Genomic DNA, 15,771 nt, shown 5'->3' with positions numbered 1-15,771 from the left:
GTTGAATACATAAAACACATTTGCTTGGGAGTTTCTGTAGGACAGTACGATAAACCAGTGATTACCATACGATGACAACCCATATGGCAAGCTCAGCAGAAGCCTGATAACCATTTGCATCATTTGAATCAGATGTGTCTGGTAAAGAAAACTGAAAAACATGCAGAATAGCTACCGAGTTGGGGCATTCCTGCACCATGCATTTCGATGTGTGATTACCAGTAGTTTTATTCCGTTTTAAGCATTTTTAGCTATTGCTGACTGAGCAACGGAACGACGATTAGAATTTTTGCCCTGAAAAATGGCGGACCGTTGACGACGAATGGGAACGCGGGGCACCCACGCCTGATGGACCAGTCGTCATGTTATTTTGGAGTCATAAGGGTGACTAGTCTGCGCTGCTCCTACTGACTCAGTAATTCTTAATGAGCTTTTACTTTCTGAGGTAGTGTGGCAGGAGAAGTCTGGCCACAGGCACAGGCATAGACACACTTGTGGAATTCCCCTAATAGCTCCACCTCCTCCCAGTAGACCACCACAGACAAACAGTGAAAACACACACACACAAACAGGCAAAGGCCTACTCCAGAACAGAAGATACGTTGTTTGGTTTAAAGGGTCATCACTCGTACGCCTCAACCACACACACAATTACCAGGTTATTCTACAGATTAGATAACTGGGGTGGCGGAGTTCACAATGACAAAGCATCCCCAATGCATCAAGACCATTTACACCACACAACCCCACCCATTTGTTTATATATATTTTTTGAAATCCTAGGATCCTTGAAAAAAATCAATTCCTGCAATGACAAATTATTCACTTGATCCTGCGCAGGAGGGTCTTTCACCATCAAAGGGCACGACCGCAGGTATAAACGAACTGGTTTACTTGCCACCATTAGTTATTAACCAGATTATTACCGCTCACGTTTTCTTAGGTCACACCCTGGTGAATTCTTCAAACTTCCTCAATTGAATGAGATGCTATTCGTCTGAGCTGTTCATGTTATACAAGATCATAATTCCAACTAAATACAGGTCTTGATGAACAGACTACAAATCATAAGATCATAATCAGCAAACCAACGGACCACCAAGATACAGTACGTGATGCGTTTTCACAAAATCAAACTTATGTCTCAGAAAATAAAAATTCAGATGTAGATATATTTTGATTCTACACTTAATTCCCTTTAATATTATATATGAGGTAGCTCACACATTGGTCAAGGTAAGACAATTTGAATGTTGTTAAGTTGAAATCCCAAGTTTTGAGAAAAATACGTTTCAAATTTTGGCACTATCATCTTTAAAAGATACGCATCGTTCGTCATCTACTAATCCCTAAATTTGAAATATTTCAATTACATTTTGAGCCTTATGGTTGCTGGGAAATAAAAGTTGAGACCTTAATGAGGTTCTTATTGAAATTCCAGAATGTATATATCCGTCAAAAAATTGTATATTAATCAAAAACTCAAAACAAATCTCCGTGACATAAGAGTTCTGATTAACATAGATACAACACAGGTATACCACTGAAGGGAGCTTTACTTGACCTAAAGTAACATACTATTTAAAAAGATCTATGGTTTTAGGGAAAACATATTTCGAGAAAATAACAACTATTGATGTAAAACTTTCCTGGAAGAGCATTTCATTGTTGCTACATATGCATGTTTCTATAAATGTAAAATACTGGAAATTGTAAATCACTAGTCTGGTATGACATATACAGTAAGTTTGGTAGGATGTGTTGTTTTGAGGTGTTTTTGAATGCTGCTGTTTCTTTGTTGTTGTTGTTTTTTTAAATTTGTTTAACAATGGTTTACAGTACTGCAATGCGAAAATAACAATGGTGGACGTGGACTTCAGGAAGACTAGCATTACTCAGCCAAAGCTAATAAGAGACAAATAACTGAAATGAATTCAAATACAAGATCCTCAATGGGAAACTTTATTTCGAATGCTAACTTTTGCATAGCTTTTTGAAGCTGGAAAAACATTTCTATTAGAGTGTATGCAATCAAATGTTTTAGGAGGGGCTTTCTTTCGTTGTTATCCAGTCTGTCTATAATTATGTGACACTTTCATCTATGAGTGACTGACAATCATTGTGAAATGCATAAATGTGTACTCAATACTAAGTGAGAATCAATAGATTGAATGAGATTAAGGGTGTGCTCAGACTAGGCCATTCAAAGAGGGCTGGACTTTAATGTCATTAGGGTCATCGGCCAGCTGGAACCTGTCTTAGCTGGCTTTGTGTTTGAGGTAGAACATGTTACATATACCACGGACCTGTTGCTAGTCAACTGCAGGATACGAACAGTAAAGCTTAAACTGAATTTATTGACAATCACACCCAGCATTACCTAGCAACTCACAACTTTGGTGCAGAGGAGCCAAACACCTTTTCTCCCTGCTGCCTGAATTTTATAGTTACATTACATCGTGCCATTGGCAAGGATACCGTATAGTTGGCAAGGACCAAATGCACTACAGTATTTTTATGTACACAAGTTTGAAAACCATGCCACCCTTCCCAGGTAGGTCAAAGAAAGGGAAGTATCCTGCTCTTGATTCCAAACAAAACAACAAACCAGACTTCAGGTGTGAGATGGCCTGAAACATGCAAGGGTGTGAGCACACCATGACATTCACATGTCACTTAAGTATCTTATGAAATGTTCTAAAACAAACTGGATGATTATAATTACATTAATAATCCGCTTGCCACCCACTTCAAACTGTAGACGAGAGCGGCATAGGCTTTTTAAGCATTAATTGCCCAAATTACTTTAATGACAAAACACAAAGCTAAGGGAAGGTTTCTAATGGCTGCCTTAATTGTTTATAACATCAGCGAACCGAGGGAAACAGTGTGAGCATTGCGGGATATAATGCAAAGGTTTTCACTTTAACGCAAATAGTTTGTTAGACGATAAAGATTAATTATCATACTGATTATTAGTTGCATTTAACTGTGAAAAAAAAAGAATGTTTCCAATTTAAGGAAACATTTATTGTCTCCAGTGGTCTTTTGTGCAGCATTGTGATGGTTAATTAACTTCAGAATGCAGTGGCCATGCTCTTTTTCAGCTCTTTGTTAAAAAACATTCTGTGGTTTGAAATGAAATATTTTGTTATTAGCGTGACACTAGGTTGATAATCCAAATACAGGGAACCAGGTGAAATCAGGCAGGAGTGAAGGGTGGCCTGTACGATGTTCAGTTACCTAACCAATGGGAAGGGTTCTTGGGTAGTGTGGATTAAACAACAAAAAAAGATTTCAAAGATCTGTTTGGCACATTCTATTATAGGCAGTTGAGTGGCAAATGAGTGGCATCAAGTTAAAACGTCCAACCACCCATTCATTTTCTAGAGCCCCTTATCCTCACAAGGGTCACAGGCTTCCTAGTGCCTGTCCCAGCTGACTTCGGACAGTAGACGGGGAAACCCTGAACTGGTTGAGAGCCAGTTGCAGGGCATGCAGAGATGAACAACCACTCACGTACCCAATCACACTTAAGGACAATTTCGTGTGTCCAATACAGCTGCCATGCGTGTCTTTGGAGTCAGTAGGTATGAGATTTTTGTTCTTTTGTCAGTTGTCATTAATTAAAAAGTAACATTGAAGTCGTCCAACCTGCCCATCTCAAACTTGCTCAAACGTGTGGTGTTCTTGAGTTTAGTTTAACGTAGAGCTTTGCTTTGGCTCACTATAAATTAGCATCTTTGTTACTGTTGTAAAATATGACTACAGCCTCAGTTGGGTACTTTGCATTGATGTAGTAGGCTAAACTTGTCCTGCTTCTGTTGTAAACAAACTGCTTCTTACAAAGAATCACTCTCCCTTGATCAGAGGAACCATCGTGTCATTTTTTTAATGTTACATATACCATTTACCTCTAACCCTGAACTTGGCCTCCCACCCACAAGAGGAGCTGATCAGGTTATGCCAAACATAATGACGATCAATCAGTGTCTAAGTCAGGATGTAATTGAGCACATGAAGCATAAAAAAATAATTTAATCATCAGCATGTTTTGAGACTGTTGGTATTTTAGAAATCATGCTTTAACTATGACTGTAATAAATTGAACACAATTATGTAATCTGTTAATTTGGCACCCCTTCATTACATATTGTTGGAACGTAGGATTTGACAGCTTGTTCCTAGGACAATATGCAATGTATCCTCCATTTGTATTAATTCCTCTCTGGAAATGTGCCCGCTGTTTTAGATAGGTTTGTTTTGTTAAGCTCTTGTTTATGTACTCTACACTGTGCATGTGTACTCGATGTAATCTTAATGAAACAGACCTCTGAAGATGACAAAATTGATTCATGATAGAATGAAGTGAAAAGTGTGAGAGGGGGGAAAAAAACCCAAACAGTTTCTGCAACGAGACAAAACAGGCTCTTTTCCCTTCTTTCCTTACTCATTCCTTCCTCACTCACACACTCACCCTCCTGAGATTCGCCCATAAAGTTTTATTGTAAACAGAACTGGGTCAGAAATAAGAGGATGGAGGCCAGTTTTACTTTCACACTGGAAGGGCTGAATCCGAGCTTGCGAGTGAGCCATAATGACCAACACACCTGGAAATTGCTGAGGTTGTATGACATTGTCGTCATATAAATCACGAGGCAAATCATCTCCGTTCAAGGTATTGCACTGGATTGTTTTAAATCCACTTCTCCGAAGAGATTTAGCAGGAGTGTTAGCTCAAGGGAGCCCACTCTGTCTCTTCTGTTCAAATCTCGTCGTACTACGTGCGTGCGTGTGTGTGTGTGTTTATGGTGAGGTTTCAAGCTGAGTTCAGGCTCAGCACTTCTCCGTGGCCGTAAAAACCCGTTGAACTCAGGTATCGTGCAAGTTACCTTTTGTAGCCCTGAATGAACCATTTCCTGCCTTACATGGATGCTGAAATGTATGCACGCACGCACATCCAAACAGATGCAACAGCTCACCTTTTCCACACAAACACTCAAACGGGAATTTGTGAACTCTGACTGCAAAAGCACAACCAAAAAGCCCTCATAAGTGCACACAGTGGCAAACAGTGACAGCCGGAGCCTTTGCAAGACCACCTTAAATTTACTCTATTCAGGTTCAGCGTACAGACGGGCATTGTGAGCGGCTACAGCGTGTTTTTAAAAACATCAATGTTAGCCGGAAGGCTTAAAGACGACACATTGTACTGCGCTGTGACAGTGTGCAGTGTTAACAATCACCTCATCACAGCCATGTCCGAGACCTGTCGGAGCCTTACACAAGCGCTGGAGCAGAACCATCGTGTTGACAGCAAGTCACACCTCGCTCACGGTTCTCTCTGCTTGTTTGTCGGCCTGCCACTTTGAAAACACAGAGGCCGAGTGATTCCAGACATCGTGTGTCTCTCCAAAGAACATGGAGTGGACTTTGAGGGATGCTTATCCTTTTAGGAAAAGTGACATAATGGGTGACAGAGGAGCCACAGATTTTTTTTCTTCATAAAATTCTTTTTCAGTTGTTCACATAAAGACTTAGTTATACCAATTCAATGGCATATCGCTTCATTTTGCATATTGCAAAGGGGATACTTTGCTACATAGCCATTGCCCGCTGTAAAAAGGTCATTAAGGTATTGTCTACAGTTAATTTAACTATTTTTTCATATTCAGTTAATTCTGTCTGAAACACAATTTTTCCACTCGCTGTAGAATGAAAGTGACATCACGCACACAGGTTCATATGTGTGAGGAGGCTCAGGTACGGACCAATCCCAGATCCACTTGTGAATGTCACACAACCAAACCCAGAAAACAGGTGAGCAATACCTGGTTACCTGGGCCCTGAGCACAAATTACATCATTTTCATTTAACAGCAAGTTGGAACTTGAAAAATCTTGTATAGCTATCACATTAAATATTGATAAAATATTCACTTTTCACTGCTGAAGAGAGTTAAAAGGTTTTAGTATGCCTTTAAGTTACAGTTCAAATGACCATACTGTACAAGACTGTATCATTATTAGATTCGTTTTTTATATATTTCCTGTCCGTTCCTGTCATGTCACTGGTGAGTTTTGGAGTTGGATTCATTGGAACTCTGAAAGGTGGATGTTTTAATTGTTCACACCTTGATCCAGACATGACTAAACTTCAATAAGGTTTTAATTGGCCCATGTACCAACGATACAGGTTTGTAATAATGTGACTCATCGCTACATGCCTTTTTTTTCTTACAATCTTTTCTTTGAAACAATTTTCAAAAGGTGGCCAATGAATTCTTCAAAACACTGCTTCTTATTTTATGATGTACTGTTCATCTCTCTTTTTTTTTAGACACAACTTTTTTTCTGTTAACTAACTCCCCACTGAGAGGCAATGACAAGCATGGAGCTTAAATTCCTTGTTTTTTTTCCCCTCTCTCTCGCACGGGCCATGCCATGGAATACTCGACACGCGTGTCAGGTAAAGTTTAATCTCTTGTCTACCAGTCTCTGTAGAGGAATGGCTGAGTGGGATTAGTGGGGTGAAGAGACCCCCATGAGGGCAGCACGCACCTCTGGCCACAGCCAGGTGAGCAGCAAAAGACTGTGACATTCCTGACATATCTAAGATTTTTTTTTTTTTTTTTTTTTATCGCCAGCTTGACAGGGAAGTGTTGGGAAATATCATCCCAACAGGCCGCCTCTGATCCTGCCCTGTGGTCCTCGCACGGCAGAAGCCAGCATACAATTACAGAATGAAAACACACGCTGATAATGTGGAGTGTCTGCACTGCACTACATTGTGTGTGTGCGTGTGTGAGAGAAGTGAGAGCAGGGTGGGCCAATGCCACATGGTACTATCTGCCTTGAATCACAATAACACCTTTTAAAGACAACAACAGCAAGCAGGACACTGTTAAAAAAAAAAAAAAAAAAAACTGAAAGGCTTTCTTCCCGTATAGGATAAAGATGATACGAATGAAGTGTGAGTATATAGTGTTTGATTTACCCCGCACACAGCGGGATTTATAGCTCACAATTCAAAATATTTTAATTTCCTTCTTGTCAAAAATCCAGTGTGTATTTTTCTCCTGGACTGCATGTCTCCACGTACCTGATCATCTATCTGGCAGGCTGTCAAGTTATGCTGCTTGGCAGTGGGGGCAAACTGGATGTACTTTAGCCAGCTCCCGATATCTGGCTTACTGGCATCAACGCAGTATTTCACATGGCCTGACCCATCCAAAATCTGGGGAGACAGAGAGGAGTAAAGATCAATATCAGTCCAGGTAACAACCATACCTCCCATTGAGAAATAGGTTTCTAATGTTGTGAGTCACTATGGAAATTGACATTCACAACAAACGCAGGTTTTAAAATGGTTTTAACATCTACTGGGCGGGACAAGTGCATGTGTCACAGCTGGATGGCAAATAAAATGTGTTGTTTTGTTTGCAGAAAAGTATTGCTTTGTTCACGACAATCCTAGAAAATACATGCAGAAATAAAAGTCAACATGGACGGATGAATGTATAGCAACAAATAAACAAACAAACAACAACACCAATAATAATAATAATAATAATAATAATAATAATAATAATAATAATAATAATAATAATAATAATAATAATAATAATAGTACAACTGTTCTGCTGAGACAAATAATATCTGATTGCATTTGTGAAACAACTTATTTATGGATTGACACACACGAGAAAACTAAACCCACACGCACACACACATTTTTACACAACATTTTTAACGAAGAACAAATCATTTAACATAAGCAATTTACTTTCAAGAAACACCAGTTAGGCCAGGCCTGTGACGCTTTGCTCATGCATGTCTTGACACAAAAAGGGAAACGAATGAAAGTGAATATTTGAAAACTGAGTGAAGAAAAACATTTGAAACATATTGCAGTATTAAAAAATTTACTCTGGACGCAGTGATAACGCCTTCATGCATTATATTGGCGTTTTTCTTTTAAAGGTATAATATGTAATTTTGCATGTCGCATTCTTTGAAATCAAATCATTTGCCATAATTCACAAATGAATGGATCCAAACAGGATGCATATAATATATATCAGAATACCACATATAAAAAATAATTATTGAAGTTGAGCGAATGCTTTTGATTGTCAGCATTGTTTTCCGGTCTTAAACGAATTTCTAAGACGGACTAAATTTGCCCTTACAGCAAGAATAAACTTTTAAACTGCCCCTTACAAATAAATAAAAATAAAAACATCAAAAAATTTATACGTTTTCATATTAAGTTGGGGTCTTCTTACCGTTAGTTTGCGTCGGTGCGGTTCGAGTCACTGGGGATAAGAAGTGCGCGAGATAAAGTGGGCAAAAGTGATGGAACTCCGCTTTGAAAAGATCGCCGGGATTGTTCAAATTCAACTCGCGGTCTCGTCAGTTTTCGGTGTCCATTTTAATTGTAAAACAATCAAACAAAAAAAAAGTTATTTTTTAAAACCATGCTCTCCAAGCCGCGGGATAAGGCAAACTCCTCTCCGGTGAGCGCACGCTTCACTCGCCGCCACACACCGCGCGCCTTCAAAACTCCAGTACTCTCATCACAGCGTTGCCTTCACGGACCCATCTGACTGGTGCATCTCCTTTCTGTTCTCAGTGTCACGCAGACGTCCCGGCTGCGATTCCCTCCGGTACATCAAGTTGCTTTGCAACTTTTCACTGTGCGCGACTCGTCCGCTCCTCTCTTGTCACCCCTCCTGTCCTGACGCACCCAGGTGTCCCCCACGCAGACATCCACCCACCTCCTCCTCTTATTGTGATGCTCGGGACGTATCAATTATATGATAAAGGCGGCGTTTTAAGAGTTCTCTTGCTGTGAGTGTCCCTCTCATTTTTTTTTAACGCACGATCCCATAAAGCCAAATCCATCCTCACGGCCCCTGTCTGGGCGACTGTCCCCCCGGCGGAAGCGACTCCTCTCCGCAGTAAATTGTAAAGTGACGGGGGCCCAGGGTCGGAAAGGTTGAGCGGGGTCAGAGAAAGGTCGAGACCGGGCTTCTAAAGGGATGAACTGGCCCGGCACACTTTAATGAAGCGACAGAAGCTTCAAAAGGAGCTATTGTGCACGTCTTCTCCAAACTTGTTCACAACACTCGGTGTTGGTTCATGAGGCGCTTGATGACAATCGTGACCTCACGATTATTTTAGTTTCTTTAGTAGGCTTTGTTTCAGGGTTATTTAGGAAAGTGGCACATCTGCGGGGTGAAGTGTCCACGCAAGAAGCAGTAGAAACACGTTTTGGAAATGCATGTAAATGTCGGATGAGCAAGAATAATGAGAAGCGACCGTTGTCAGAGAGCCGATTTTATGAGGCAGCTCATAAAGCCGAGGAGGGCTGCAGTCTTGGCCGATGAGAGCAGATGATGATGGATAATGCCTCAACTCTGTGACATTAACCTTCCATCCCAGATAATAGCCATTGTTTTTGGCAAATCGCGGAGCAAATGTGCAGGAAGGACAGGAAAAATCATGTGTAAATAAGGCAGGACCCCGCCACCGATTCCCATCGTTTTGTGCTCCCTGAGAACCCAGCAGAGACCCCGGTCCGCCCGGTCATTGATTTCCTGCCTCTCCTCGACTTGTCCATTGTTGGAAGCCTTTTTAATTTAGCCATAAATTGGGAAAGCTCAAGCCGAATGAGCTGTTCTATTTTCTTCCTGTCAGGATGAGAGATTTGTTTTATGATGCATTGTTTATTAAATACAAGTAATCTGAGAAGACTTCATGGCCTCTTTCGGGTCTGATCCAGAATTCTGATTCTGTAAGGAAAAAAAGACGCACGCTCCAGATTTGTGGGGGGTAAACAGGGGTAACAAACAGTGTATCAAGACTCCCAAATGTCTGCTACGTCCGTACACACTGCATTACTCTCTACCACCAGAAGATGGCGTGCTCCACTGACGTGAACGTGCAATTGCTCGGGATGGCAAAATGGCGTGAATAAAATAAAGTAAGGAAATAACTATAAAACTCAAGATTTCTCAAAGTTTTAACTTACTGCATGAAATCATTTTTATGTGTTTCATGCTTCAGGGTGACTTGCCCTTGAATTTCAACTGCAAGGACCTGAATTTATAATCGCCTTCATCTGCAGCTATATTAAAGCTCTCAAATCTGATGGGTGACAGTTTGTTTAAACAGTGTTAACAAACCGGGGAAGATTTGCAATGCGTAGCTTTAATTTGCATTTATTTGAGCCATAAAAACTATTGTGTTGTGCCGAGATGAATTAGATCTGCTTTATCTGAATGATTTGACATCTTTGTAGTAAAGATTTTTTCCTTGTGGAAAGCTGTTTATCAACACATTACAAACCCAACACATGCAAGCTTCAGGCTATATTCCTTCCAACTACACTGCGCAGTATTTTCATACCTATTTTGATCTCTTAAGTGTTCAAATCATGTTTAGTGCTGAGGCTTTAATGCCCTGTGAAATTTCCTTGTGGCTTTCTTGTTTGTTTTAGGAGTTCGGTCATGGAAAAAAAAATCATTCATAGATCGCTGCAGACGAACTTTATGGTGAAATGTCTTCTTTTTAATTGTAGCTTCATGCAGCCCATGTTTTTTTTTTTTACATTTTAAACGCTGCCGATTTGGATTTTGCTGCTGGGCTCTGCCTCCTTGTAAGTCATTATGAGACTAAAGAGGGGGGATTCCCGTGTGAGTTGAAAACCGACTCCAGCCACGCAGACAGCTCCACGCTGCAGCTGAGGGGCTGCATGGAGACACTGCGGAGGCCCGTGTAGCGCATTCCAGAATAAGAGGGTACCACGAGGAAAGGGAGAGAAAGTCAACATCGCAGACAAATCCACATTTAATGGTCTGCCATTCACTGGGAAGACCTCCCAGAGATGGGATGAAAAGCTGCACAATGCTTTAGACAGACACGTCAATTTTGCCTCTAACCTAAAAATCCTTGACCCAAAATTAGCGTACAGTGGAATAATCCTGCTGCTTTAGATAGACCCTGTGTCCATACGGTCCATACCAATTACCATTAAGACAGAGTGGAGGAAATGAAAGGGGAAAACGTAAATAGAGAAAATTCGCTGGGCCTGGAAGTAGGCCTGTCGTGAGCAGTGTGTTAATCTCCACCTCAGTAATTTGGTTCTGCAGGAGAAGACAGAAGCCCTGCTGCTGTGCCCTGCACTTCATAAATCACTGCTTTATGTGGACAAGGTCAGCTCACCCCCTTCCCCTTCCACTGGCCCCTCCGCCATGTTTACCCGGCCTCCCGGGGGCTCTCAGGACCAGACCGGCCCACTTCTAATTACTGTGGATTATTTTCATTTGCCGGAGGTCAGTCAGGCATTCCGGCAGAAAGAGCGAGTAGGGATGATTTTCTGACAAATTCTGTGGCCTCTGAGAAACAGCACTGACATGTTCGCTGAATTAGCACCTGGATATTTTGTGTTCACACTGTTTGTTTTGCCTTTGACAGCTCGATGTGAGAGTCTATAGGCCAACATGTACATTTCCTTATCAATATATTTAAACTTCAGTCTAGTACTAGGGCAAGGGGTCAGACTTATTTGTTTTTGTCAATTAAAGACAAAAGACAACTTTCACATTCAATTGAGCCATTACACGACACATAGCATTTGGCACTAATTCCTTCATAGACAGACAAGTCAGACAGATAAAAAGACAGACAAATAAACAAGAGTCTATGAGGGAGAGAAAAAATGATGAGTGACAGGGGCCAAAGGAAATATGTTTTTTTTTTCTATATATGGGGCATTAACATGAAAAGCTCCAATCAAACAATCTTTCACATGAACTCCAATTGCTGGCAGATTTTTTTAAACACAGCTTCTTTCACCATAGGTGTAATTGTTTGAAGGGAACTAGCCTGTAAAATGGAATGAATACATGAGGTATTCATACATCAAGTGCCAGGTATCAGTTTGTGACAACAACAGCCCTAATTACAAGCTTCCATTGTGGGTCCCTTATTAGTTTTTCTGACAAGGGGCTTCTGCAGAGAAGGCCAACGGCCCCAAATAGAAGGCCCGCAGTAGAAAACAACCTTGTCCATCTGAATACCTCAGATCTGGCCGATTTTGCTAACTGGCAACATTCAAACAGACCTGATAAAATGGGTTTTTGATCCGAGTTGTAACATTATATGTTGGCTGATCGGTATAGCCACACCTGTGTCTCAGAGCAGATTATGATGATGATTTTGGAGGTATTGCACAATTACGAGCCATGAAACCATGAATGGACTTCAAGACACTGAAGTATTGTTATTAAGGAATTCAAGACCTACTTTGGCAATATTGTTAATTTTGACGACAAATATAAGATGAACATCACCTCAATTTAACAGTACTGAGGAGTATAAGGCACACCGTATTTTAAGACGCGGGACTATATAGGGAAATCTTCATATATTGTGCACGCTGGGTTCAAAGGCACACCAGATTAAATATCACATAACTGCACATGAAGGGAAACGAACCAGGACAGCAAATGAGTCAGATTTGATTCCATTTCAATTCAACATACATAACGTAACATAAGGCACACCTGATGATAAGGCGCACTGTTGATATTTAAGAAAAGTAAAGGATTTTAAATGCCTCTTATAGTCTGAAAAATGCAGTATTTTCAGTGTGTACACAAGTCAGCATGCTGAGATCATTTGCTCAAGTGAGCAACAGTGGGATGCCAAAGATGTACACAAAGTACAATATGATAATCACTGACACTTCCTCTATGGGGCCTCAGCATACAGGGCCACACTGTATGTAGCCTATGGGGTGTGATAAAGCAACATAAAGGGCAGAGGGCAGTTTTTTCAGACATAAATTCAACGAGCGTTCAGCTCTGACATGTACAGAATGGCCTGGAAAGTTAAACAGGGCAACGCAGCCCTGTTGAGACAGGAGGGGGCTGGGGTGGTGGTGGTGGTGGTGGTAATTAGAGCATGTTGCCGTTCGCTGCAGGGCGAACAAATTGGCTCTAAAATGCTCATAGATATCATCTTTAAAGGAGCTTTTTATGCTGTGGAGGTAAAGCGTGATAGAATTGAACACGGCAATTCAGATCAAGCGAGAGCAAGTGTCACACATTCATTATGTTTATCTCCAGTCTAACGTTTAAAGTCCTGCAGCAGATGGAAGACTGAGACAATTTGCGTTTCCTGTGGCGTGTCCAATTGGAAGGCTAATATTTAATGTTGGCAGATATCAGGTTGAGATGTTGGACTTGCTCAGCTGTGACAGCAGAAAGACAACACTTCCTGGTCAGTTAAGCAGAGCTGATATAATTAATTTGAGCAAGATGAAGCTTTTAGTAGGTAAGTAAAGCTTGGAAATAATACCAGCTTTTTTGTAAAAGTTTTTCTGTGCTCTTCATATTTTCTATGGCTAAATAAAAATATTCCTGAATAACAATATTCCTAGCGGAAACAGATATAGCTGCATGTACTGAATATTTGCTCTTTTTTTGCTGAGCAGCACCTTTTCAGCAAGGAGGAGTTCTCTTACCATACTTAAGAGGAACAAATAATTGAACAAGGACCAATGAGTATTTGTTTTAATTAAAATTTGCGAGCGGTCAAAGCTGAAACCTGAGAAAGTGTTGAAGAGAATATGAGACTCTAGTGTACTAGACCTGTAAGACAGTAAACCAGTAGCTGAGTGTGTAAGTGTGACGATTAAAGTCAGAATTACCTGAGAAAACAACAAATCAGCAACAGTAACATAGTGACATGGAGTGACTCCCATTAAAGGCTTCACTGAATTTTCCGCAGCATCAAAGCAGCACGAGACAGGTTCGAATTATGTTTAACCCGAAGCACTGATACGCACCGTGAACATGTGACTAAACATTTAAACACTTAGAACAACATTTTTCTTTCAAGCGTTTCCTATTGTATGGAATTGTATGGAAAACATCCTACATTGCATTTTATGATTATAGAAATCTTAATGTTAGAGTTGTTTGATATTATATTATATGTAGTATATTAAAATTTATAAAAACAAAAAATAACATTTTTCAGACTATATATATATATATATATATATATATATATATATATATATATATATATATATATATATATATATATATATATATATAATTTAATATGTATATTATATATACATATTAAAGAAAACAGAAACACAAAGCAACTCCAGTAAATGAATTAAGTTTCATTCAACTTCAATTCAACTTACATACACAAAACACTCCTAATTATGTGCCACGTTGTTGATATTTTATGATATGAACCCACTTATTATATTTGTAAGGATAGGAAAAACATCTCAGGGATACTTTTGGGGTATGTTTATTAATCCAAAAAAGACAGAAATGCATGCAACCCTAATTTTATCATTTGTTCTAACAAGTGTGTTATGTTCAAATCTCAGAAACAGTAAAGATGTCTCCATCTCAATATGACCTAGAGGTGTGTTCAATCAACCAAATGTGTCAGAAGCATTTTTTGTGCATAATTCTACTAAGTATCAAATTTCTCCTCAGAAATAGAAGTAATATTTATAATAATTGCACAATGCAAAAATTGTGCAACAGAAATATGTACAGATTTTATTGCGTATACTGTACTGCATAATGCTTGTGCATATTAATAATTAGCCAAGTAGAGGTCTTTTACAAAACAAAACAAACTAAACACTAACATTCAAATAGGTAAATTTTTTTCTCATTGTAATGGGTGGATCAGAGGTTTTTAAATGAGCCCAAGTCAAAAAAAAAAAGATAATTGATATTACTTGGGATGCAAAATGTTTTAGAGCATTTTTGCATACAAGTCAATGTTCTTTTAATTCCACAGCGTAACTCTGCTGAAAGTCTGTGGTCAATCGCATAATTCTGTGGATACATGATGCCGTTTGAATGAGATCACATATAAATGCACACAAACGCGTCCACTGAAGTTGTATATGCTACTGGCTCGGTTTGACCATAATGGAATCTCTCGTGACACATTTCAATAATAGACCCATAAGATACGAGCATCACTGCTTGTCGGGTTTATTCAATTCCAGACCAATCATTCAGGTGTTATACACTTTTGGGTTAATATTCTAACCGTGTGGCTGAGGCCCCGCTGGAGATAAATCAGCTTTTATGATGGGTTGTTATGGTTTTTACTGCACTGGCATTGTGTGAGACTGATTTGGGGATCAATCACCTGCAGGTGTCTGCTGTGGGGCCGGTGAGCCGAGAGGATCGATGGAGGATCAGGAGCCGTGGTGATGGAATGGAGCTGTGTGCGAGTGTGTGTGTGTGTAGGTAGGTAGTATGATGAGTTGGTGCCACTGCATGTGTGTGTGAAGACAAAAGTGATGGACTGTGTGTGTGTGTGTTCTTTGGAGCCAGAAAGCAGATATATCTAGAGTGGAGGCGCAGATGAACAGCCGCTGGACTATGACTCGACCATCTCAGCTCTTATCCAAATCCCCCTCCCTCCCATTTTTCAACCTCTCCCTCTCTCACTCTGTGTCTGTACTTCTTTATCTTGATGGCACTTTGGAAAATCTCATTGTCACACAACATTTAACAAAGACAAAAGTCTAAGGCGTGCAGCTGGAGATGACTGACCTAACAGAACAGCCACTACTGAGTATCCCTCCCACAACTCTCACTAAGGAGTGTTTCACCAGAGATGTGGGTGCACAGATGGCACGAGCACACATCAACACTCAGACGCATTAGTCACATCCAAGTTTGTTCAACTTCTTTCTCTCCCTGCC

The 15,771-nt window shown here is 40.2% G+C and overlaps 1 protein-coding gene across 1 annotated transcript in view; it reads right to left on the bottom strand.

Moving 5' to 3' along the window:
* mecom (MDS1 and EVI1 complex locus) overlaps positions 1 to 8,311 on the bottom strand; it is a gene marked incomplete at its 5' end in the record, with an annotated part of 28,175 nt that extends 19,864 nt beyond the window's left edge. The window contains 2 exons of the mRNA XM_088427842.1: positions 7,102 to 7,236; positions 8,288 to 8,311. Coding sequence (XP_088283968.1) covers positions 7,102 to 7,236; positions 8,288 to 8,311 — 159 coding nt within the window. The remainder of the gene's footprint in view (positions 1 to 7,101; positions 7,237 to 8,287) is intronic.
* Positions 8,312 to 15,771: the final 7,460 nt, after the last annotated feature.

Source organism: Hippichthys cyanospilos, chromosome 11 (genome assembly GCF_059441005.1).
Source record: "Hippichthys cyanospilos isolate Australia breed blue-spotted pipefish chromosome 11, RoL_Hcya_1.0, whole genome shotgun sequence".
NCBI classification, from domain to species: Eukaryota; Metazoa; Chordata; class Actinopteri; order Syngnathiformes; family Syngnathidae; genus Hippichthys; species Hippichthys cyanospilos.
Note: the sequence above shows the minus strand (reverse complement) of the source record. Positions and strands in the feature narration are given on the sequence as shown.